General features: G+C 39.4%; 1 protein-coding gene across 3 annotated transcripts in view; it reads right to left on the minus strand.

Annotated features, from left to right (window-relative positions):
• The window catches only part of PTPRQ (protein tyrosine phosphatase receptor type Q), a 451,882-nt gene that overhangs the window by 401,411 nt on the left and 25,257 nt on the right, over positions 1 to 25,214 (minus strand). For all 3 annotated transcript variants that reach the window (XM_082257134.1, XM_082257133.1, XM_082257132.1), the window contains exons 10-16: positions 19,409 to 19,678; positions 17,557 to 17,823; positions 16,824 to 16,954; positions 13,653 to 13,782; positions 10,274 to 10,421; positions 5,608 to 5,714; positions 5,423 to 5,520 (exon numbers count right to left, since the gene is read on the minus strand). In XM_082257134.1, the coding sequence (XP_082113260.1) occupies positions 5,423 to 5,520; positions 5,608 to 5,714; positions 10,274 to 10,421; positions 13,653 to 13,782; positions 16,824 to 16,954; positions 17,557 to 17,823; positions 19,409 to 19,678 (1,151 nt within the window). The remainder of the gene's footprint in view (positions 1 to 5,422; positions 5,521 to 5,607; positions 5,715 to 10,273; positions 10,422 to 13,652; positions 13,783 to 16,823; positions 16,955 to 17,556; positions 17,824 to 19,408; positions 19,679 to 25,214) is intronic.

A 25,214-nucleotide genomic window follows, 5' to 3' on the forward strand; every position in this document is an offset into this window, starting at 1 on the left:
GAATGTCCATAGCATAGCCACACACAGAAGTTAGATGGCTCAACAAGCAGAATTGATAGGTATAGTGGACCAATTCAAAAGTGAGCTGATTTAGCTAATGGACTCACTCAAATACGTATACTGACTTCAAAAGAACTGACAGGGAGTCTAGAACACTTTCTCTCTGTCAACTCCAGTTCTCAAATGATTTTCAAATTGTTCAAACCACACATTAGCAAAGAGTGGGAGGTTTGCAGTAGTATCATCAACAGGCATAAATGCATTAGCTTCCCAACTTTGGAAAAAACACTCTTCAACATTTTATCCATAAGATTGTAAAAGACATTAACATCTTCAAAAGAAAAATCAGAATTGGTCATACTTTAACAACTAGTGGAATTGTTTTGTTTTTATCTTAATGAAGGTAATGCATTAAGGTAAAAAAAAAAAAAAAAAAAAAAAAAAGCTTTTCAACCACTTTAAGTCAGAACTGTATCCTTATAGAAATAAACTATTCATTTGTGTTTTTAAACTTTACATTTTTGTGAATAGGAATACCACTTCTATATTCCTCTTGCAAACCTAGCTACATACAATCAAAAAACGACCATACATTTTTTTTTTCTTATCACTTCTGTGAGCTCTATCAGTAGCTGAAAATGAATCCTTATATGAAGAACTATTTTTCACTATTGCGAAACAATGTAAACAGAAGGAGTAGATCACACACATAAATTCACAAAAGTTAAAGCGTAGTTCCATCCAAAAGTGGAACTTTCGCTCATTTGTTTTTGACAGGTACACTTCCCCACTTATGGAGACAGCGCCACTGCGCCCTCCCACTAAAGTTCTGTCCCTTTGAATTCCCCTGCCACCAAGGCAATCAGAATGCACAGCACGCTTCCCGCATGCGCAGTAGGGAGCCGGCTGTGAAGCTGAAAGGCTTCATTGCCGGTTTCCCTTACAGTGAATGGCGGCGGCAGCACCTGGCAGCCTATCTGAAAATCAGCTGGGGTGCTGATATCGTGGGCTCCATGGACAGGTAAGTGTCTATATACTGTATTAAAAGTCAGCAGCTACAGTATTTATAGCTGCTGACTTTTAGTTTTTTTTTTTCCAAAGCTTGAACTCCTCTTTAATTTATGACTTCAAACAAAAAATATATTTTTTTACCATCCTAAGGCTTGTCCTCTCCTTGAAGAAGTGTGTGCTTAAACTCCTATCTTACTATGCACTCACTAGAATAAGATATTCCACACGCTTATCAACAATTATATAGTTGAAAAGAAAACTATGTTCCACCGGGTGTCAAGAAATCCAGTGATGTGAAACCTCCACCAATTATGCACTCATCAGACGTATATGGAAAAGGCCCTCAGTAAAATCTCCACTACAGATAGTCCACTCAGGTTCCTCAGATCTCTGGTCTTCCTCTAAAACCATCAGAGGCTGTGTAAAAAAGCTCACCACACAGAGCCCAGAAAGTACTATATAGTGTAGTATTTATTGAATTTCCAGTATAAAAAGTTGATAAAACACTGCAGCATACTTCAATTGATATATATAAAGCAAACATAAGACTGGCCAGACATACAAATATGAACACTGTTCTAAGAACCGGAAGCGGGGGATGTGACGCCAGCATGTAGGCCCCTCCCAACTTACAACTAGAAGCATTCCCCATCCCTACTGCACAAAAACTAGGATAACCAAGAGGCACCTGACATCTCAGACAGAAGGTTTTGCTTTCGATATCTTTATGGTTTTCCAGTCTTAGTAATAATGCATTGTGCATGTCACTAACATTTTATACAGAATTAAGTTCTTCTTTTGCTTGTCCAGCTCTAGTGAATGCTCCATAACTCCCATGTGTGCTCTCTTGACATCAAATGGAGAATAAGGAAGAAACTGTTACAATAAAAAAAAAAAATGCAACCAGTTGCAACCAATACAAACTTTGGGAGAGTGCTGCTTGGTGTGTACATATTTGACCCCATGTAAGTAATAGTTGGTGATCAAATTATAAATACGTTATTTAATTTATTGGAGAATGGTGGAGACACTGCAGCTAACATATCTCATTGATGAAGCCCTTAAATACTGTAGGTGTAGCAGGTGCCTTGCATCTCCCGCGGCTATGTCAAGCTGACCAAGGCTTTGCAAGGGAGAGAGTGCCTGTCAGCCTCTGCAGGGGATCTCTCCCCCCCTCTCCTTTTCCTCACTGACTCCGTCTGGTCTTCTTCTGCCCCTGCATTCTCATTGGGAGTGGGAGAGAGCCAATTATCGACAGCAACAAGGCATTCTGGGACATGTAGTCACCACCAGAAATGGCCCCATAGCCTTGTATGGGGACAGGACTACAGATCCCAGGATTCTCTGGCAAGGTAAGTATCATGGACACCCCTTTTGTCTGCTGAGAAGAAGGGAGTCACCACGAGGCAGGAGAAGAGCCTGGACCCATGGGAGAGGTGTTGCCTCCCGGGTCAGTCCACCACCTTGTTCCAGGCATCCACGGCCAGTTGGAGACATCCAGCCTGAGAGAGGGGGATTCCAGGTGCATATCCAGGCGCACCTGCACCGACGGCGTGAATCATTCCAGGGTAAGGGGACCAGTTGGGTTACCAGAAGAGCCTGCCTGTTCTAGGACATTCGGTTTGGACCTTAATCTAAGGATTAGTGAGAGGGCACTTGCCCATTTGCAGGAAACATGGACACAGAGACAGAGGTACTTCACTTTGCCCTCACTTGCCAGCACCTGGGTCTCATTAAAATCCCTGTTAGGCAGTTACAGTGTCTTCCTTGCTATCTGGATACTGTCAGCATAGAACAGTTATACTTTTCCAAGTAGGAGTTCGAAGTGCACCAACTAAAGTGGCTAGCCAAAGATACAAGGCCTCATCATTCTTCCAAGACCATAAGAGAAAGTGATTCTTCTGCTCTCCTCCTGCTTGGACTCATAGAGCTAATTTAATTAGAGGTAACAAAGCCAGTATAAAGTTCCCATCTTGTGATTTGTTTATTGAAGTGTTTTCCTCTGCTTTTGGGGTTATTTATAGCTGGAATCCCCTGAAAGCAGCCTGATATAATATATTGAGTTATATTGCTCCTGATCTCAGTTATTGCTCTTCAGCTAATTAATTCAAGAATATACTGTTGCTGTCTGTTACTTTTACACAGAAATCTTATAGTAAAGACATTTTTTTTTTTTATCATAACGTAGGTGTTTTCATTGGTGTTTGCAATTACACTATTGCCAGTTGTGCCAGAGGGGTTGAGATTGTTCTTGGGGTTGAGAGGCAGAGTACAGAACCAATCATACTTAAGTGGCTCCTCTGGGAGTAGTGCTACATAGGTCACAGGAAAAGCCATGATATCGCAATAATTGTTATGATACCATGAATGTAGCACTCATCTTTTCTAGAATTAGACAAGTAATCTGTCCATGGTTAATCAGTGCATGGTTTACTATGGTTTTAGTATACCAAAATGTTTTGTTAGTTACCTTTATTTTGCATTTCCAACATCAACAAACAATGTACTGTACTGTAGGTATATTTGATTAAGATAAAGAAAACAACATATAAGACTGAATCCTATAAAAGAAGGGGGGGTTTCTCCACCAGATCTACCACAGTATAAAGGAAATAACATAGAGTAGTATTGTATTTCCATCACCTTCCGTGCACCTTATCACCAACGCCAAACAATGGACAAGTTGGTGCAGTTCCGTGACTCAAAAATATACACAAAAATGGAGATAAAAAGGAGACTCCAAGATAGTCACAAGGGGACACACAGGTATAGGGAAAAGGCTTTATTAAATAACATCACAAATAAATTGGATCACAAAAATATGACCTTCACCTCACCATACAAAATAGACAACATTGTCAATTAAAATACCAGGATGGGGCAGCTGCCCATGCGCTACCCTCCACCTTCACACAAACAACCAGCATTCATAAACCCTAATAACCAGTCCTTTGCAGGTATAGAGAAAACCTCAGGTAATTGCATATACTGGTGATAGTGAGTCATGTGAGGGCACCGTGGATATAAGCAACGGATGCAAATAGCTATGACGGTCCACCCTAATGCTGGCAATAATGGAGCATGAAGATCCGCACTGGCCGACTTGCAGGCTGTGGGTTGCTAATTCCAAGAAAAATGTATGTAGCCTGAATGTAGGGTTAGGTATGGGGGAAGTGTACTGCAAATAAGTCCCAGCAGATATAAAAGATGAATGTCTCACCACTGACCGGATGCCTCACCCTGTCGCTACTCCTGGTACGGCTCCTGAGTGCATAGATAGACTGCTATGTCAAGTTGAAAGTTCTGCTGTATCGGTTCGATCACCACCATAGCCAGCTGAGTGGGTGTGTATCCGTCATGTCCCATCCAATTAATTAATTAATTCCATAATATCCGGGACTGGCCTACCTCTAATGTCATTGATGTCAATAAATTACCCCCCAAACAAAGATTCTGAAGAAGTTGGTGATTGGCCAATGAAACGCATCAGAGTAACGTCATCATTTACCTTTACCAATTGGATGGGACATGACGGATACACACCCACTCAGCTGGCTATGGTGGTGATTGAATCGATACAGCAGAACTTTCAACTTGACATAGCAGTCTATCTATGCAGTCAGGAGCCGTACCAGGAGTAGCGACGGAGTTGAGGTATCCGGTCAGTGGTAAGACATTCATCTTTTATATCTGCTGGGACTTATTTGCAGTACACCTCCCCCATACCTAATGCTACATTCAGGCTACATACATTTTGCTTGGAATTAGCAACCCACAGTCTGCAAGTCGGCCAGAGCGGATCTTTATGCTCCATTATTGCCAGCATTAGGGGGGACCGTAAAAGTTACTTGCATCCATTGCCTGTATTCACGGTGCCCTCACATGACTCACTATCAGCAGTATATGCAATTACCTGAGGTTTTCTCTATACCTGCAAAAGGACTGCCTATTAGGGTTTATGAATGCTGTTTTTTTGTGTGAATGTGGAGGATAACGCATGCGCAGCTGCCCCATCCTGGTTTTTCAACTGAAACGTTGTCTATTTTATATGGTGAGGTGAAGGTCATATTTTTGTGTTCCAACTGATTTGTGATGTTATTTAATTTTCCTATACCTGTGGGTCCCCTTGTGACTATCTTTGAGTCTCCTTTTTATCTCCATTTTTGAACATATAAGCTGTGGGAAAAAACAATGTGTATCAATATAACATTCTATACAAAAACTACATACAATTGACATTATGAGCTTTGCTAGTATTTATTTAAATAAAATGTGAATGTCCACTCCCCACATTTTGAAAATGTATTGTAATTCAAATGAGGTACATACGTTTTTTCTCACTTATACATAATATCTAGTGCAATAGGAAAAAAAATACAAAAACTGATTTACATAAAAATGAATGGCTTACTTGAAACATGTCATGTCCACCTTGTGGAGGTTCCCAAGACAAGTAAATAGTACGCTCCTCTTGCCCAAGGATCTGCAGAGAGGAAGGCGGTTCAGGGACTGCAAAGCAAATGTTATTTTCATTAAACATGAGGACAAAGTTGGATTATTGCACGCTGATGACAGTTCGTTTGTGTCTTTAATTACCTGTAACAAAACTTAAAACAGCTGGAGAACTTTTCTTTAATCCAGAGGTTGAGAAAATGCTAATGTTGTAGTCAACTCCTGGCAAGAGACTGTTAAAATGATGCCACCTACAAGTGCAAATATAAGTAGCTGATTATAAACTACAAAACAATAAAGCAATTTCAATTGATTGCCCTTCCTTCCTTCCTTCCTTCCTTCCTTCCTTCCTTCCTTCCTTCCTTCCTTCCTTCCTTCCTTCCTTCCTTCCTTCCCTCCCTCCCTCCCTCCTTCCTTCCTTCCTTCCTTCCTTCCTTCCTTCCTTCCTTCCTTCCTTCCTTCCTTCCCTCACTCCTTCCTTCCTTCCTTCCTTCCTTCCCTCCTTCCTCCCTCCCTTTCTCCCTCCCTCCCTTCCTTCCTCTTTTTCTATTTCCCTCTCTCTTTCTCGTTGTCATATTACTCTTTTTCAATATATGAAAAGTAATTAATTGTTCTGCTTTAGGTGGAGCTTCTATTTACCAATTTTTTACTTAAAGTGAATTTACACCCTTACATATACGCAGTGAAGTGAACAGCCTCAGATGATACACAGAGATTATACAAATCCTCCTACATAAGTTTTACTTGTAAATGTTCTGTCTTCAGCTTTCTAGAATGTTTAGAAAGTGCACGTCCTGTTAGAATTTTCTGCTCCTGATTCACCTGTGGGAGGGAAGTTTGGCCATACATTGTGAGACCAATGATTGGAGGAAAGGCACACACTCCCTCTCCAAATAGGCAGAAACATGAAGAGGTGTGCTTTGATTAAACCAGCTCTCTGCTAATCTATTTATAGCAGCCACCCCCACACAAATTTTAGCCTGGTTTTATCTTAGTTTACAGAGAACTTGTCAGAAGTTATCATGCTGATAACAGAAGAACGGAGCAGGAGAAAGCCACAGGACCCAGGTCAAATGTCATGAATCAGGTTTACATCCACTTTAATTATGAATACTCACTGTCAAAAATAATTACAAGCTAAAATCGTGTATTCACAACAACTTTAGCAGGAAAAAAAGGCTGGTGCAGGAATTTACTTTTTTATAATGAACCAAACTTCCAGCTTCATTTTTTTATGTGTATACAATGCATAATCTGGTATTAACAAAACACCTGAATATCGCTATTGATTAGTCTGACCATTTAAAAGTAAAGACAATCCACAAAGTGCTCCCATTGACCATCAGTTTCTACATAAATGTCTCTACAGTCTCTACATAAATGTCTCTACAGTCTCTACATAAATGATAAGAGCATATTACATAAATGATAAGATCATATCCCTAATGATAGAATTAAAATAACAGATTTTTTTTTTAAATGAAACACTATAACTCTAACTTGTATAGTATATATATATATATATTATTTTTTTATATTATTATTATTATTAACCACATACCCACCGCCCGTCGCAGTTTTACTCCTGGGCAAAGTGAGGTAGTACTACGTCACTCGCTTAGGAGACTCTAGGGGGCAAGCGTGCTCCTCTGGCGGAGCACTCCCGCCCCCGCTCGTCAGCCAGGGAGCCATCGCGTGTGACCGGCCACTCGCGATCTCCCGCAGCTGAGAGAGAAAGACAGACGGCTGATGTAAACACAGCCGTCTGTCATTCTCCCTTAGATTATCACAGAGGCTATCTGATCCTGCTATATAGGATCGCATGTCTCTGTGATGATCTCACAAGCCACACCCCCTGACAGCCACAGCCCCCTGAATCACGCCCCTAGGGTCACACTTAACCCCTTGATCACCAGTAATGTTAACCCCTTCCCTGAAAGTGTCATTTTTACAGTAATAGTGCGTATTTATAGCACTGATTAGTGTAAAAAAAAGTGTCATAAATGTCAGTTAGGGGTCCGATCTGTCCGCTGCAATGTCGCAGTCCCGCAAAAAAAATCGCAAATCGCCGCCATTACTAGTTAAAAAAAAATTATAAAAATTACATAAATCTTTCCCGTAGTTAGTAAATGCAATAACTTTTGCGAAAACCAATTAAAATACGCTTATTGTGATTTTTTTACCAAAAATATGTGGCAGAAAACAAATTGGCCTAAAATGTTAAAAAAATTAGATTTTTACATTTTTTTTGAGAATTTCATATAAAAGAATGTGAAAAATATTGTTATTTTTTCAAAATCGTTGCTCTTTTTTTGTTTATAGCGCAAAAAATAAAAATCGCATAGGTGATCAAATACCACCAAAAGAACGTTCTGTTTGTGGGAAAAAAGGACATCAATTTTGTTTGGGTACAGCATCGCATGACCGCGCAATTGTCTGTTAAAGTCACGCAGTGCCAAAACGCAAAAATAGGGCCTGGTCATTGAGCAGCCAAATCCTCTGGGGCTAAAGTGGTTAAAACAAATAATAACAATGAGCCTACGTCACAACAGTAGTCACAATATATTACTGTATTGTGACCAGAACGTCATCCTGAGCAGAAGTGTGCGTGCACCAATGCAAATGCTAGAAACTTGCTGGATGATCTTCAGCTAGTCCATCAAACCCAATCCTGTGTATCCTCATCTTGTGCTTATCCTGATTTCCTGTTAGTGACTCAGCCTTCCTTTGGATTGTCCTCTGTCTGATTCCTGGTAGTGGCCTTGACTTGTTTGCAGACTTTGATTCCACTGATTATCTGTGAATTAAGTACTGTGGCCACTGCGACAGACGGCTTATAGTTCTCAATTAACTTCAAGGGCGCTGGGGAGTGCTCTTGTAGTTTATTGAACTACTTGGACTTCAGGAAGTGTCTGCTCATACAGGAGGTATGGGCAGACAACTGTGCTAGCAGTCTGCAGGGGCCTGACATTGCACCCGTGACCTGCTGATCCCGGGTGAAATGGTTTCAAGGTGCCTAAGAAAAGAAGAAAAAAAAACAAATGCCCATTTGTTTACCTTCACATAATGTGCATTTATTACTTGTTTTTTAAGTGACTTAATCATTTAAGCCTCTAACCAGGTACATTACAGTTGGTTTGATTTTTGTTTTATTATTATTAATATTATAATACAGGATTCATATAGTGCCAACAGTTTGTGCACACTTCACAAAAAAAAAAAAAAAAAAGGAAACTACAATTACAAAGCAATGCAGTACAAGAGGGTCAAAAGGGTTCTGCTCCTGATAGCTTACAATCTAAAAGGGAGGGGCAAGTGATACAAAAGTTAATAACTGTGGAAGGAGCTAATTAAGAGAGTAAAAGAAGTAAAAGGACTGTTTAGGTTGAAATGGGTTAGGATTTCCCGAACAGATGGGTTTTTAGGGATCCTATAACGGCGGACAGAGTAGAAGATAGCTGGACAGATTGGGGTAGGGAGTTCCAGAGGATGGGAGAGGCTCTGAAGAAATCCTGGTAAACATGGAAGGAGGTGACAAGGGAGCTAGAGAGTGCTTCAGAAGATCAAAGAGGACAGTTTGGATGTTCTTTTGAGATGAGTTTGGTGAAATAGTTGGGGCTGTTGTGGATGGCTTTGTATGTTGTTGTTAGTATTTTGAATTGTGTTTGTTCAGCAAGTGGAGGGATTTTTAGTGAGGGGTCTCAGACAATTAGTGGTTGGTAAGGTTGATAAGTCTAGCAGCATTAATGATAAACTGAAGGGGGGATAGCCTGTGTAAAAGTAACAGGTTGAGCAGAGAAATAGAGAGATAGATTTGGGTGTTGTCAATATAGAGATAGTATTGAAATCTGTGGTAGGCTATCAACTGACCCAGGACGTATTTGAAGAAAGAAAATGGAATGGGTCTGAGCACATAAGATACCCCTACAGAAAGAGGAAGAGGAGAGGAGGGAGTTGTAGGTGACACTGAAGATGCAGAGAGATACTGTAAGTAGGAGAAGAACCAACAAAGAGCAGGAGAGGAGAGGATTATCAACTGTTTCAGAGGTAGCAAAAAGGTCTAAGAGTATGGATATGGAGTAGTAGCCATTGTTTTTAGCAGGTAATTAATCTTAATAACATGAAATACCCTCTGTGAACCTGAACCAACTTTGGGGTCTGTATGTGCCTATTTGTTGTGTTCCACTGAGGGTGCAAGTCAGGCTAAGAGTTTGCCTTGACTCTATGTAATCCACAGAACAAATAGAGAAAAATCTCAGCCACTGCACACCATACAAGCCCAGAATGTAATAAGGTATAGCAGCTTCAGCCTAACTCCATCCAGTGGAGTTACCTCCATGACTAAGCCTCCAAGACTAAACATGTCGGGGAGTGTGGCCTGAAAGAAGTTAGACTGAGGCTGCTACCACTTACTACACACTGGGCTTGTATGGTGTGTGGTGGCTGAGATTTTTCTATATTTGGTCTGTGGATGAGATAACCTGTGCGCAATTATCAAAAAGTGAATAAATACTGATTAACGGAACTGCTGCATAAAATAAGATAATAAATCATCACTGAGTTTTAGGGGGGCAGCTGCAGGCGAAGGGAATGCTAGGCTTAAAGGGGTCAAGGTGGTTGCTATCAGTGAAGTGGTAGCTTAGGGTCAGTTGGGTTTTAGGTTGATTTAATGAAGCCTGTTTAACTGCTATTGAATGTCTCACTATGCCAATAGCACTTTGCTCTATTTATGAATAAGCTTGATAGTGTGCTTAAATGAACAATGTACAACATCATACTTGCCACAAAAAATAAAGACTTAAAAAAATACCTTTTAGATTGTTGCACAGTTTCTGTTATGTTGATAGTTTCAGATGTTAAGGAAATAGTATATCCGTCAAACTGTCCACATACTTGCCAAGTGACATTTACTGAGTCTGTAGTCACAAAAAAGCTGATACTGCCAACTATGCTTGGAGCTTGGTAAAGAAAAAGAGATAAGAACATGAAAACCTGATCATATTATTTTAGTGTTAAAAAATCAAAAGATCTTCAAGGATAAAGGTAGAAAGAAACATTAGTTTCCAACAAAGTCAGCACCTATCACAGCTTTATGAGGAAATGTATAAAATGTCACTATCAGACTTATAAAATGTTAAGAAAAACATTTAGGAGTATATAGAAATGTTATACCACAGCACTGAGCATCTGTGAAGAATCAGACAAAAATGAATATGTGTATAAGTAAGCTAGCTCTTTACTGAAAGTCCAGGTTTCCAGACATGACACTTGCATCCACAAGTTCTTACTTGTCTATTTTGGCAAATATTAATACACTCAATTCTCATTTTAAGCTCAATGTATGGTCTGCCAATCCTACATTGTCAATAGGAAAATCAGTTGTTGCACTTGGTCCTCATGTATATCATGGTTGAAGTGCATACTGACCTACTTCGACTGGCCTGTGATGACATGTGGGCCTCACAGAAGTTTTGGGCATCATAATTGTTTGATATTCCAGATAAATTTTTCTGATATTTATGTACATTCAATTCCACCTCAGTTGCCCTTGGCTGTTATAGTGGACCACAGCAAAGAAAAATATTAATTATATGGTACGTGAAACTTCATTCATACCGCTATATCTGCAGAATCTCTCTGTTTAGATAGTCTAGGTCTAAATCTAAGTGATCCTGCTAAAACAATATATTTCTCTATATCAAATACTTTTTAGTCTTTTTTTTTTTTGTATTTTGTTTTGTTTTGTTTCTTGGTATTTTTATTTTTTGCTGCTAGTGTTTTGCATAGTGATTTTTGTGTGGTAAGGGATTTGCATGCATTTGAGCTTTTAAGCTGCGCATTTGAATACAGCAATTAATTATGGGATTGACAATGGTAAATAATTGCAGCTCTACAGTCTACAGAACACTCACCATGGGAGAAGAATGGTGTGCAATAATACGCAAGTAATCTAAGAGTCTTTGTGAGCCATCTGTGAGAGTTGCTAACGATCAGTAAAGCATTCTCATTAATAATAAAAGGTTCCTTCAGTAGTATAATAATACCAGGTCCTCATTGTTTAACTCCCTGCACAATTTTTGTTATTAGAATAGTGTATTGTGTACTTACAGTTCACCTGCAATCATGGGTGTCCGCAAGGGGGGGCATCGGGGGGGGCAAATGCCCCCCCCCCCCCGGAATGCCTGGAATGCCAACCTCTGTGCGCTGATCGCCGCCGCTCCAAGTGATCCGCCAGCTCCCTCCTCTCTCTGTGTCCTCTCTCCTTCCCACAGCTGCAGGGGGATTCCCTGCTGACATCAGTCAGGAGGGGCGGAGCTGCGGCCCATGGAGGAGAGAAGCCTGGAAGAGAGAGTCGGGACACACCAGCGGCGGCAGTGACCGTCTACTCCCAGTCAGAGTTCAGACTTTCTTCTTAGCATTTTGCAATGCAATTTGGGTGCCTCTGTGACCAATATAAAGGCACCTAAATGAACCTATGGGGTGCAAGTGGAGGGGGTGTACTTGATCTCATCTTATCTGCCTTTTTCAAAAGCTTTTTTTTTTTTTTTTAAGAGTTAGTGAAGAAACTTTATCAGAAGGACTGCATGTGAACAAACTATGGTTTGGCAATCATTTTATGTGATTGCCCTTTTAAACCATTTTGCACATTTGCAGAAATATTTCAGATGATATTTGCCCTGTTCGCCAAATGGCCATTTGCACTGGTAACATATGGAATAAAAAGAAAGGGAAAAAAAAAACACTATTTAAAGAGAATGTGCTTCCATCAAGTTACAAAGCACCTTTCCTGCTCATATCTCTTGTATTGGTGGTCAGTGATCTATCTGCAAAAGTTGTTCAGTTCAATTAATTTGTTTAGCAGTTTAGGGAAACTAGTTTTGGTTTTGGTCAGTCTAAGTTATAAGGAAAAAGCTCTGTTTGTTCATCCGCTCATCTGTCTTTTCCACTAGTATCTCTTTCTGTCATAATAGCTGTCGCTATAGCTACAGTATTATTCATCTTGCTTCACTTCTCTATTTCTCTGCCTACTTATGTTGATCCCACTGTCTCCTATCTATCTATCTATCTATCTATCTATCTATCTATCTATCTATCTATCTATCTATCTATCTATCTATCTATCTATCTATCTATCTATCTATCTATCTATCTATCTATCTATCTAACATTGATCCACTGTTGATGTTGATGATAGATAGATAGATAGATAGATAGATAGATAGATAGATAGATAGATAGATAGATAGATAGATAGATAGATAGATAGATAGATAGATAGATAGATAGATAGATAGATAGATAGATAGATAGATAAATCTTAGTCTTTGCAATACCCTGAACTCTTATGGATTATACTATGCAACTAGGCTGAGACAGCTCTACCCCAAGAAGGGCATAAAGAGGTTTGGACATCAGAATAATATCTTCCACTTCTCATCTGTGCTAGAAGTGCACAGAGCCAAGATCCATGTCAAAAAGGGGTGGGGTTCAGCACCTAGCATATATGGGCCTGTAAGTCCTATATAGTTGCCAAACTGGTATGCATGTTTTTCTATCTATCAACACATCTGTCCATCTCTTATATCTTTCCTCAATAGTGTAAACATAAAAACATATTAGAAATTGCTAATCAAACAATGGGCTTTATGTGATAATGACTAAGCTCCTCCCCTTCATGACATTGTGAAACAGGGTGGGGCATGGGTGACCTTAAAATGACTCCCCCCCCCCCCCCCCGAGAAAAGTTCTGCCAATGTCCATGCCTGCAATGGGTCTATATACTTTAGACAGCATTGCTAGCAAAGAAGGCCTCAAGTTTGCCCTACTTTTCTAGTTGTAGGTTAGGCATACTGACAAAGATTGTGCAAACTCTGTAGGTCTTTCCACCCCTAGACCTGGCTAATCTTGTGTGGCTATGAAGCCTAACTTTGTTAGTGGGACACCAATGCTAATTGCATGTGTTAGAGGAGCAGAAATTATGAAAATGGGTTTACACAGACATAAAATCCGCACAGACTTATACTGTATATAAGTTGTATAATATATCTTATTATTATTTTTATTATTATTACTATTATTATTAAATAACAATATTATTATCATTAATATACTAATATTAAAAATTACTTACTTGTATAATCATGCCAATGCTATGAAAAGAGGATCAACAATAAATATAAACTACTTACATGTTTGAATTTTTACTGTAACAGGTAGACTGTCTCTAAACAGCTCTTTTTCTGTAGAAACTTGGAAAGAATAAATTGTTCCAGGTATTAGTTGTGCAAACATGGCCTTTTCTTGCGTGACTTTTTGAACCTGAAATTGGGAAGCAGCACATGTATTTCAAAGAGAGCATAATATAGTATATGTTAAAAAGCATTCATCTGAAGAGTGCTCAGAAACTCAAACAATTTTAATGTATAAAAAAACTAAAGTGCTACATTATGGTATAAAGTAAAACATTTAAAAACATTCTACAAAATGTTAATTGATTTTTTGTTATTCAAAATGAATATTTGTAGTGCAGGTAGTGGAGATAACTTTTGGCTGTTCCCACACAGCTATCTATGGTGGAATTGTGGAATTAAATGTTAGGATACGCACATAAACTGGAAAATGTGAGCAGCCAGTCTTCACAACTGACTGACCCAAGCAAAATAAATCAAAATATGATGCTGGATGAATAGGACAGCACACATGGCAAAAGTATTGGAGCCCCTTCCCATATATTGCTGTTGAATAGTAGGGATGCCTATTACAGTGATGGGCCCAATAATGAGACATGAAAGACAGAAAGTCAAACCCACTACGTCTTAGCTGTAGTTAATACTTGCACAATAGAATGCCTTAAATTTTTGGGATTCTGCATCCAAAGGTGCCTGCTAGTGCAATCAAGTGCAAGTTTACTAAAGTAAATGTTACTACACTTTAATTCCTCAATCAGATTTAATACAGTAATTTGTGTCTGTAAATTCTGTCCACTGAGTTGTTATGTTTCTAGCCTAAAAATCTTTGGTGACCAAGGGCATTATGTATCGAAGGGACCACAATGTTTTTTATTGACCCTTAGTCACAATAGGATTTGTTATGAAATTATCTGTACGTTTTTTTTGTCAGATGTACTACAGTAACACATATTCATGGATCAATAGCTTTTTATTATATTTTTACATTAAAAAGGTCTTATGAGATTGACCTAGGACCCACAATTTTCTCTAAAATAACTTGAAACTGCCAAAACGGGCATCCATCATTGTTTTTTCCATATTTACTAAGAAATCTGGCCTTGCTTTTGATTTTTTTTAGCAGAATATTATAAAAAATAAAACAAATATAAATGGCATGGACAAAAATGAAGGGTCCCTTAACCTAATATTTTTTGCGCAACATTTAGAGGCAATCTTTGTAAACAAGTGATTTCTGTAGCTCTCAATAAGACATCTGCACCTGCCAACTAGTTGTTCAGAAAACTGCTCTAGCTGCCTCAAGTTTGAAGGGTGTGCTCTCCAGACTGCACATATCCCCTCTTTCTATACATGTTCTAAAGGATTTATTTCAGGAGGTCATAGAAGGCCACTCCAGAATAGTCAAATGTTTAGTTCTAAGCCATTCTTGAGTGCTTTAAGCCAGATGTTAGAAGGCCACTGCAGAATAGGCCAATGTTTATTTCTAAGCCATTCTTGAGTGCTTTGAACGAGATGTTTGATAGAGTTCAGATCACAACTCATATAAGGCCACTCCAGAATAGTCCAACAATTTAGCCACTCTTGTGTACTTTTAGCTGTGTCTTTTGGGTCATTATCCTGTTGGAAAATGACTGCAATTGATTTAGAAATTTCTGTCACTGGGCAGTACATTTTACTCCAGAATTCCTTAATAATATTGAGAGTTCCCTCATGACACTTCTTGTCAAACGCAGCAAATCAGCCACAAAACATACTTGAACCTGCTACCTATTTCAAAGTAATTTTATGTCATCTGTCCAAAGAACATTCTCCCAGAAACATTTTGGCTGGTTAATATGCTTTTTAGCAAATTCAGTTCTGGCATTCCTCTTCCTTTGAGCCCACTGTCACTCAAAAAGGGATGGATGGTGCAATAAGACACTGATGTACCTTGATTTTAGAGTTTAGCTTGTCTCTCTTTGGAAATGCTCCTTGGCTTTTTGTCTACATTTTCACTATCTTTCTGTTTAATCTGGGTTCGGTTTTTATTTTTAGGCACTGTCCAGAGAGGCTATTTTCAACTGTATTCACAGATGGCCTAACAGTCTTTACCTTTGACATGCTGGTGTATACCTATTTTACTGATCTCCTTGGACAGCTCTCTGCACATGATGATACCAAACAGCAAATTGTCACTTTTCTTTATTTATATAGGCTAAATGACTGAAACTAGGCTGACAAGATTGAGGATACATGTGATACTAATTTCAGAAAACAATAAGTGTAAAGAATCACTAGGATTCAATTATTTATAATATTTTCTAGAGGCACTAACTAAACCATTTTAGAATATGTAATCAATATTAAAATTATTTTTACACTTTTTTTTTGCTTTACTCTACAAAGGCATGCTAGTACATATGAGACAATTGCTTTTAATGTCATCACTTTTCAGGAGGAATGAAACATTGTTTCAATGAGCAGTGAGGGTATCAACAAATGTGTCCATTTCCGTATAAATTAATTGAAAAAGTGTAATTATTAACAGATCCATTTACTATGGCCAAAATGTGTAGGAATAATTAGGTAACCAATACTATTCTACCCAAAACCAGCTGGCATGTGCTTCCAGAATAAGAATTCCACCAGGGACAGCTGTGTGAGGACAGCTGAATGTCAATCTCCTTCACCTGCACTAAAATGTTGTAGTAACAAGAATCTTATTTTTTTTTTTTTTTGTCACATTAGAGCAGCCTTTCTCAACCTTTTCAACACAGAGGAACCCTTGAAATAAATTTCTGGTCTCGGGGAATCCCTGCTAACCCGTGTAAGAAAGATGCATTTACTTACCTATTTTCATGCCGCCCTGGTCCAGTAATATAATCTCCCTTGTGTCAGCCAGAAGCCAGCTGCAGGGGAGAGGAGAGAGCATTTTACAATGGCTGGTAAAACCTGAAGTGGTGATATCACCCATAGGCTTTAATGGCCCATCCTTTGTCAGTGCTCCCTCTTCTCCCCTGAAGCCACTGCTACTAAGAACAGAGATGCTGATCACATGATCATGAACAGAGTGGCCTGAAAATAGGTAAATATAAACATCTTTTTCACCCAGGTTTCTATGAATAGGTTCTAGGAGTTAGAGGTTTCATGGAATTGTACTTTAAGCCTGGATATAGTACCATTTCCACTTACCATAATTGTTTCTGAGCAGTTCATACAGATTATTTCATACTGCTGAAAACCTCCTTCTGCTCTGTCCCAAATCACTTGAATAGATGTGTCTGTGACTTCACCTTCACGTACGTTAGATGGACTTGCCAAACCTACAATAAATGAAATTACCAATTAAAATGGAAATATATTTTTAATATATTTTATGAAACATGGGGGTTGGCACACTATAGGCAAATAGCCTCTTCAAATTGCAAGGGAATTTTAACTTTTTCCCCTAGCTCGGTGAAGGAAGTAATGCTCTGCTGACTTTCATCCTCCAATGTTGCGCAAGCAAAAAGTTTTATTGTTTTGTGGTTTTTTTACATTTCACCACATCCACTAAGCTAAGGGAAAATTCCCTTGCACACTTAAACTAAAGTAGGATTGTTCTGCCCATAATAACCAGAAATTCTCATATATTTCCTTACCTTCCTTGGGGGAAGTAAAAGAGGCAATGTATTGATTGAAACAGACAAAGCACACCACGATTAAAATAAGAATACAAATGTTACTTGTATCTAGATAATATTTGTTGCCCCAGAGTTAAGTTTTCTACATAGCAAAACATTAAACTAAAAAATAAATAAATAAATTGTTATATGTTTGCAGAATAAATGCAGCAAAAACTTATGGCAAGGTCAATAAAATATCCAGAATTTTTAATTACAATTTCAGGTAGGTTCAGGTGCTAAAATGTACTAGTTGTACTTACAGGTTCTGACAGAAGGCACTCTGTATGGAGTACTTAGCATATTCTTGCTTTTAGTATAGACTTGAAACTCATATTGCATGCCTGGAGTGAGTTGATCAATTGTGTAAGTACCATGATATAAAGGTGGAAAAGACATATTTCTCCTAGGGTCATTGGTGCTCAATATAAATAGTCCATCAAATACTCCCACAGCTTGCACCTGGACAAACAAAATCACCGCATGTGTGCTCTGTTCATATGGGACCACGAGCGTCACTGGTTTAGGCCCTGTAAAAATTAGTCATCAATTTAAAAAATACACATACATTTAGCAATAAAATAAAAAAAATCTGTGTTTTCAGATGGCGTAATTTTTGGCGCAGAAAACATCAATATACTGTATTTATCATGTATATTAAAGCCCAAATAAATCTTAGACCTCTTTATAATCAAGTACTGATTTATGATGTTAAATGTTTGCGTTGAAATACCTTAAAATACCCTTTTCTCTTATTGGAAATGCACTTCATGCCCTCACTCCGCATTATTCTATGCTGATATAGATGGGTAATGGGCATACCCCTCATCACACATATCCTTACATAGCTTATAGTGCTAAGGAAGAGAAAGGTGTCTCTAACCAGGTATCTGTCAGGTACAAATGTATCTGTCACACTTCAACGATCACAGATTTCACACTTTGCCTGGTCCTGGTATGTTCAACAAAATTCCAGTAAAATGCAATTGCTTCATTCTCTTGTTTATCTTGCTTAACTGCAAGATTTATTGTGAAGATCTACAGGCATGCACAGAAAAACAGACACCAAGGGAGAAAGCTTGACGCGTTTCGCAAAAAGTTAATAGTTGTAGGGATTGATTAAGCACTTTGTGTAATACGCATCTTCACAATAAAACTTACTTTCAAGCAAGACAAAAAAGAATGAAGCAATTTTCCTGGGTTTTTATTACTCATTCTTGTTCACCATATATACCCTACACAGCGAGAAAGTAGAGGTAAGACAATGAAAATGGAGAATATTAGTAAAATATTTAACTGAATATCTATTTCTGTGACTTAGGTTGGGCTTTAAAGTGTAAACAATGAAAAGGTAAACTAACACCCTCCCCCCCACACCCTCCCCTTTTCCCCATTGTACTTACCTCCATGAGTTGTCAGTGCCCACACCTAGCAGTTTTTCCCCTTCTTCTCTGATTGGTGCTGACATGGGACTGCTTTGACCAATTACAATTGCTTTTATCCATCGGGGAAGTCCTACAGAAAGTAGGGTAAAAAGAGCAGGGATTTCAAATCCCTAGATACCGGCTGCGTGCGCACTGGCAGCCCATCACCAACGGAGGTAAGTACAGCGGGCCCCAGGGGGGTAGAAAGGGTGTTAGTTCACCTTAATTTTTTCTGAGAAGATGCACTAACCCTTTAACTAGGCAGCACAGTGTCTAAGTGGTTACCACTTTTGCCTGGCAGCACTAGGGTCGCCGGTTTGAATCCAAACCACAGCACTACCTACCCGGTGTTTGCATGTTCTATCTGTGTCTGTGTGGGTTTCCTCCGGGTACTCTGGTTTCCTCCCACACTCTAAAGACATGATGGTAGGTTACTTAGCTCCTGTCTAGGTATGAATGTTAGAGTGGAACCCTAGATTGCAATGCTGCTTGAGGTCAGGGACTGATGTGAATGTACAATATATATGTAAAGAACTGCATAAGTTGCTGGAGATATACCTGTACCTATAATAAATAAATAGCTATATAATCAAATACACATGAGAATTTCGAAAATAAAAATATACTTTCTACCTTCTGACTGTTATCTAATCATGACATCAAGAGATACATCAGCAAAAAAAATACCTACGTAATGTTTGCTGAATGGTGATCCTTTCACTCCTATTTCCATTTATAACTGCGGAGAGTCCTATTTCATAAGTCATTCCGGGCATTAATGATTCAATGACAAAACTGTTGTTATCATGCACAAAATATGATATTAGTTCAGAACTATTTGTAATAGGTTTAACCTCGATGCAGACCAAATGGGTTTCATGTGGAGGTTGCCAGTGGACAACCACTGTATCCTCCTGTACATCATTTGGATTAATGAAGACTCTTTGAGGTGGACTAATCTCTAAAAGAAAAACAGTAGATAGAATGAGTTATTTTTATATGTTTGCAACACAAGAAAAATATTTTTAACTACTTCAATACTGGGCACTTCACCCCCTTCCTGCCCAGGCCAATTTTCAGCTATCAGTGCTGTCGCACTTTGAATGACAATTGAGCGGTCATACAACACTGTACCCAAATTAATTTTCTTCACACCACAAATAGAGCTTTCTTTTTATGGTATTTAATCACCGCTGGGTTTTTTATTTCTTGCCAAAAAAAACAAAAAAGGCCAAATATTTTGAAAAAACAAAACGTTTTTCCTAGTTTGTGTTAGCAAATTTTTAAAATAAGTACATTTTCTTCGACACTGATGTGCGCTGATGAGGCTACACTGATGGGCACTGATAGGCCATACTGATAGGCACTGATGAGGTGGCACAGATGGGCACTGATGAGGTGGCACTGAAGGGTACTAATGGGGTGGTACTGATGAGGAGGCACTAATATGCAGCACTGATGAGCACTGATACGCGAAACTGATGGGCACTGATAGGCAGCACTGATGGGCACTGATCTGCGGCACTTATGGGCAATGATAGGTGGCACTGATGGGAACTGATGGGCAGCACTGATGGGCGGCACTGATGGGCAGGCACTAATAGGCACTGAAAGGCAGAACTGATTGGCATAACTTATGGGCACTGATAGGTGGCACTGATGGGCAACGATAGGTGTCACTGATGGCCACAGAGTGGCAACACTCATGGGCACTGTTGGGGCTGCATTGTAATCAGAGCACTGATGATCAGTGCCCTGAGTACCTTTACAAGTCTTCCCTGTAAGGAAATGCTGCTTATCAGCGTTCCTCACTTCACACTCTGTTAATGTGAGAGAAGAAAAGCTGATCAACTGCATTTCCTTGTTTACATGTGATCAGTTATGATCAGACATGAGTAAGCAGTCGCGGCTCTTTGTCGAGATAGGGTCGCACCGTGTCCCAGGAACACGGTGCACCTGCGATCACCGCTGCTAAACTGGGCACCGTTACATGATAGAGCAGCACCTCTCCGCCGTCATTTGGGCAGGTGGGAAGTAGTTAAACAAGTTACTGTACATATTCATATTTTGAAAAGTGTTTTCTCCTGGATTCATGGCACATAGCACATGATATTTCATACCAGCAACTAGACAGACACAACTATAAATATAGGTAAGGCCATACATTATACAGTTTTCATGTATAATTTTCCTTTAAATTTACCAAAACCATATAATATGAGGTCAAACCTAAACAACCTTTCAACTTGTATGCAAGCAGGTTGATTGCATACTTGTTCCTATGTATTGCTGTTATGTCATGGCACCCCTTGGTAGGTGACGCAGGTACACCGAGGCAGGAAACCAGCACTCCTGATGATGGAAATTGGCCAGTCTACTGTGCTACAAACTGATATCAGGTCACAGCTCTCCAGATTGCCCCACCAAGAGGTGGCTAAAACAGAGAAGCTACAGCACAGAGACTGTTCAAAGCGATACAGAGAAGAGAGTAGTCATGGAAAGGGGCAGGCATGAGAGTTGTCAGGTCTGAAAAGAAGTCTAGGCAGGCAGTAATCAAAACTGTAGTCAGCTCTGAGCAGAGGTCTAGACAGGCATTACGCAAGAGTAGTCAAGTCAATCTAGGTCAGTAACAAACCGGCAACTGGCATGCAAGTATTATAGCACTTAAACTTTCAGGTATCTGGTGATAAGAGAAAGCACCAGCCACTTCTAAGGGCTGGAGCTTATATACTCTGTTGACTAGGGGACATGTCCAGTGTTGTTTCTGGGAACTCTGGAAGTCCTTGCAGCATTACTGAAAATACCATTGAAAATCCTGACAGGGATTCTGTGAGCACCATTGGAATTCCAGACAGGGACTCTGAGAGTAGGCATACTGAAAGGACTGGTAAGGATTCTGAGGGTACCATTGTATGGAACTGTTGGACTGTTCTGAAAGGAGTATCTTTCTAGATGGAAGGGGGGAGATGGATGCAATAGATTATTACTCCTCATAAAAGGTTTATTCAAAAACAAAAGAAAAAAGAAAACATCCAAAATTGATATTTCCATTCTTGGTAAATGCCAAGATCATACAACAGAATCTAGCTCCTCAAATTCTAAGGAGTACTGAGGGCAAGATCTTTTCTTAGGATCACCCTGTTTGACAATGGAGGCGATAATGTTGGCTTAGGCAAGTTAGTCTTACCTAAATCTAAAGGAGATAGTTTTGTCCTTACTGGTATGATTGCAGCATGGAAACATTCATGTTATCACCTCAAACCAATGTAGGTAATCAAAGAATGGTAAAACATAGTGAACATAAAGTGAAATTTCTGAAAGCACATCTTTTTTTGTATATTAACATTTTTATTCAGATTTTTAAAAAAGGATTTAGAAAAAATCAAATCGTTACACAAGTTTAACAATACAATAGAAGCACTTCATATAAGGTTTCTATAATAATAACCCCCCCCCCCCCCACACACACACACACACCCAAAAGAGAAGGAAAAAAAAAAGGGAGAAAAAAAAAAAGGAAAAGCCAGATCCCCTCCTGTTCTATCCTCCTGCTCCCTGACTCCCTACCAGGCTCACTTTCTCTTTTACATCATGCCTCCTAGCTCTGAACCTGTCCTCTCGGGCCCAGGTATTTCTGTTCCTTAAACTGTCTCAGTTGTTAATCTCAAACACCAAGCATCTTCATATATCTCTCAGATTTTTTGAACTTCAACCAATCCCCCAGATATCGAGATATTTCTCGAGGGAATCCTCTGCTGCAAACATCATTTCCTCCATGGATCTCACCCATTCCACCTTTACAGCCCAATCCCTCATACTCTGAACTTCTGGCAATCGCCAGAATCCAGCATCCGGCTACATTCAATAAGTGAGGCACTAATGTATTCTTATATTTAATCACCATTTTCTCTGTGCTGTGAACCAAACAGCTCCAAGGTTCAACCTAGATATAATCTCCTGTGATCTGGTGAATTATCTTAGTGAACCCCTCCCAATAAACTTGTATCTTTGTGCACTCCCACCACAGATGCGCGAAGGTCCCAGGGGCTTCACATCCCCTCCAACAAGTTGGGGATATCTCCACGCCAAACCTTCGCTTCCTCTGTGGGGTGACATACCACCTAGCAAAAAGCTTATAGCACATCTCTGTTGTTCTTACATCAACCAATGAGTAACAAGCTAGTCTCAAAACTTTCCCCCTCTTTTCCTCATCCCTGAGAGGTCCTAATTCCTGCTCCCATTTCCCTAAATATGGCGGGTATACAGGTTTTACTTCCCTTAGCAGAATCTTATATATTTTAGATTTGCTATGCTTAAAACATGCTGAAGAACAAAACAATTTCTCCATTGGTCTCATATTATCCTTCCCCCGCAGAGGCTGCGGCAGAGAGTGCACAAAGTGCTATAATTGTGTATATCTCAATTTATCAAGTGGCATGTTTGCCCATTTTTGTGTTTTTTCAGAAGATGTGCTATTTCCCACCATTACATCCTGTAACTGTATCACCTCGTTTTTTGCCCATCTAACAAAATATAAATAATCCTCTTCCTGGTTTAAAATAATTTGTGTCTATTAGTGAAATCAAAGGTGCATTATAATCCCAATGAAATGATCTACACAGACTATTCCATATCCTTAAAGTGTTCCTAGTCAGTGAACTTGTGCTGTTAGGGAAATATGATGTGCCCGTGGAACCCAAACCATCTTTCCCAAATCTACCCTGCTTTGTAAACACTCAATCTTCACCCAACTCTTGACTTCCTTATTATGCATCCAATCTGCTATTCGCGCTAAGCCTCTGCTAATACTGCATAAGAAATTCTGGGATGTTTATGTACACATATGTATTTTAGTATCATTGCTCTCAATTTCCTGAAATAAGCATGGGGAAGGATGATTGGGACCATTTGGAATATATATATGAGCTTGGGGAGAATGTTTATTTTTAATACATTTATTCTGCCCAGCCATGGGAGGGGTCTATGTCTCAGGGAGCTCAACTGTTCCTTCACCCTAATAAGCATTGGAACATAATTGGCCTTATACAAAGTCGCTAAAGATGTAGTTAATTTAGTTCCCAAGTATCCCACTTCCTCGCTACACCATACAAAGGAGAATTTAGGCTGTATTGTCTGCTGTTCATCAGCTATATTAGTTTTAAAGTTTGACAACTTCCCATATCTCCCCAGTTCCTCTAGCACTATCAGTAATGTTAGCCTAGGGTTAGAGATAAAAAAAAAAGTACATTATCCGCATATGCAGCCACCTTATACTCCCTATCGCACACTCGCACCCCTCTAATATCTGCATTTTTATGAATTGCTGCTAACAGAGGTTCTAGGGCTAAAACAAACAACATTGAGGAAAGGGGGGCACCCTTGCCTGGTCCCATTGAATAGTTCGAAGGAGGGGGACAAACTGCCATTTACTCTTATTCTTGCTGTTGGGTGATAATAAAAGGCAGAGATCCATCGTATCATCCTATGACCAATACCTAGATATCTCAAAGTTTCTAACATGAAGCGCCAATCGACCCTGTCGAAGGCCTTTTCGGCATCTATCAACAGTAATACGGCCAAGGCCGCCTTCTTTTTCACTTCATGGACCAAGAGTAGTGACTTAAGGCAGTTGTCCCTCCCCTCCCGACCAGTCACAAAACCGACTTGATCATTATGGATCCATCTTGGCAATAAAGGTTTTAACCTTTCTGCTATTTTATTAGCGAAAATTTTTATATCTGTATTTAAAAGAGAAATTGGTCTATAACTCGTCGGTGCCACAGAGTCTCTCCCCTCCTTCAGAATAAGGGTTTTATAAGCAAGCAAGGACTCCTCTCTTATATTCTCCCCTTTTCCCAATGTGTTGAAGTATTTGCATAATTTGGGAACTAGAATTTTTGGGAACCTATTATAATACAGAATCGAGTATCCATCAAGACCCAGGCTCTTCCCCAGGGCCATATTCTTTATTGCCCTACCCACCTCTTCATGTGTGATCGGGAACTCTAGATCTTCTAACTCATCTCTGGGTATCCTTGGGAGGTCAAGCTCCCACAGATATTCCCGCATGGCCAGATCTTCCTTTCCTCTCCCCAACCTCCTCTTTCTGTCTAACATTATAAAGCTGACTATAGTATAAATGGAATACCCCAGCAATTTCTGGGAAAGAGTGCACTATTTCCCCTTTCTCATTTTTAATTTTGGGGATATAGGATGCATTTTTTTTGCTCCCTTATTGCTTTTGCCAGCCATTTCCCAGGTTTATTCCCCCATTGGTATTTTTCTTTCATGACTTTATGAAATGTGCTTTTTGTCTCTTGTTCCATATGTGCCGCTAGTTCCCCTCTCTTCTCAATTAACTCTCTCTTCTCTGGGACACCTTTGGGTCTAGTCCGTTGTTCCTGCATATGGATCTCCCTAAATAGATGGTTCATCTTCTCCTTCTTTTCCCTCTTTTTTGTGTCCCAATGCCTATTAATATCCCCTTATATAAGCCT

This window comes from Pelophylax lessonae (assembly GCF_965119305.1).
Source record: "Pelophylax lessonae genome assembly, chromosome: 4".
NCBI lineage: Eukaryota > Metazoa > Chordata > Amphibia > Anura > Ranidae > Pelophylax > Pelophylax lessonae.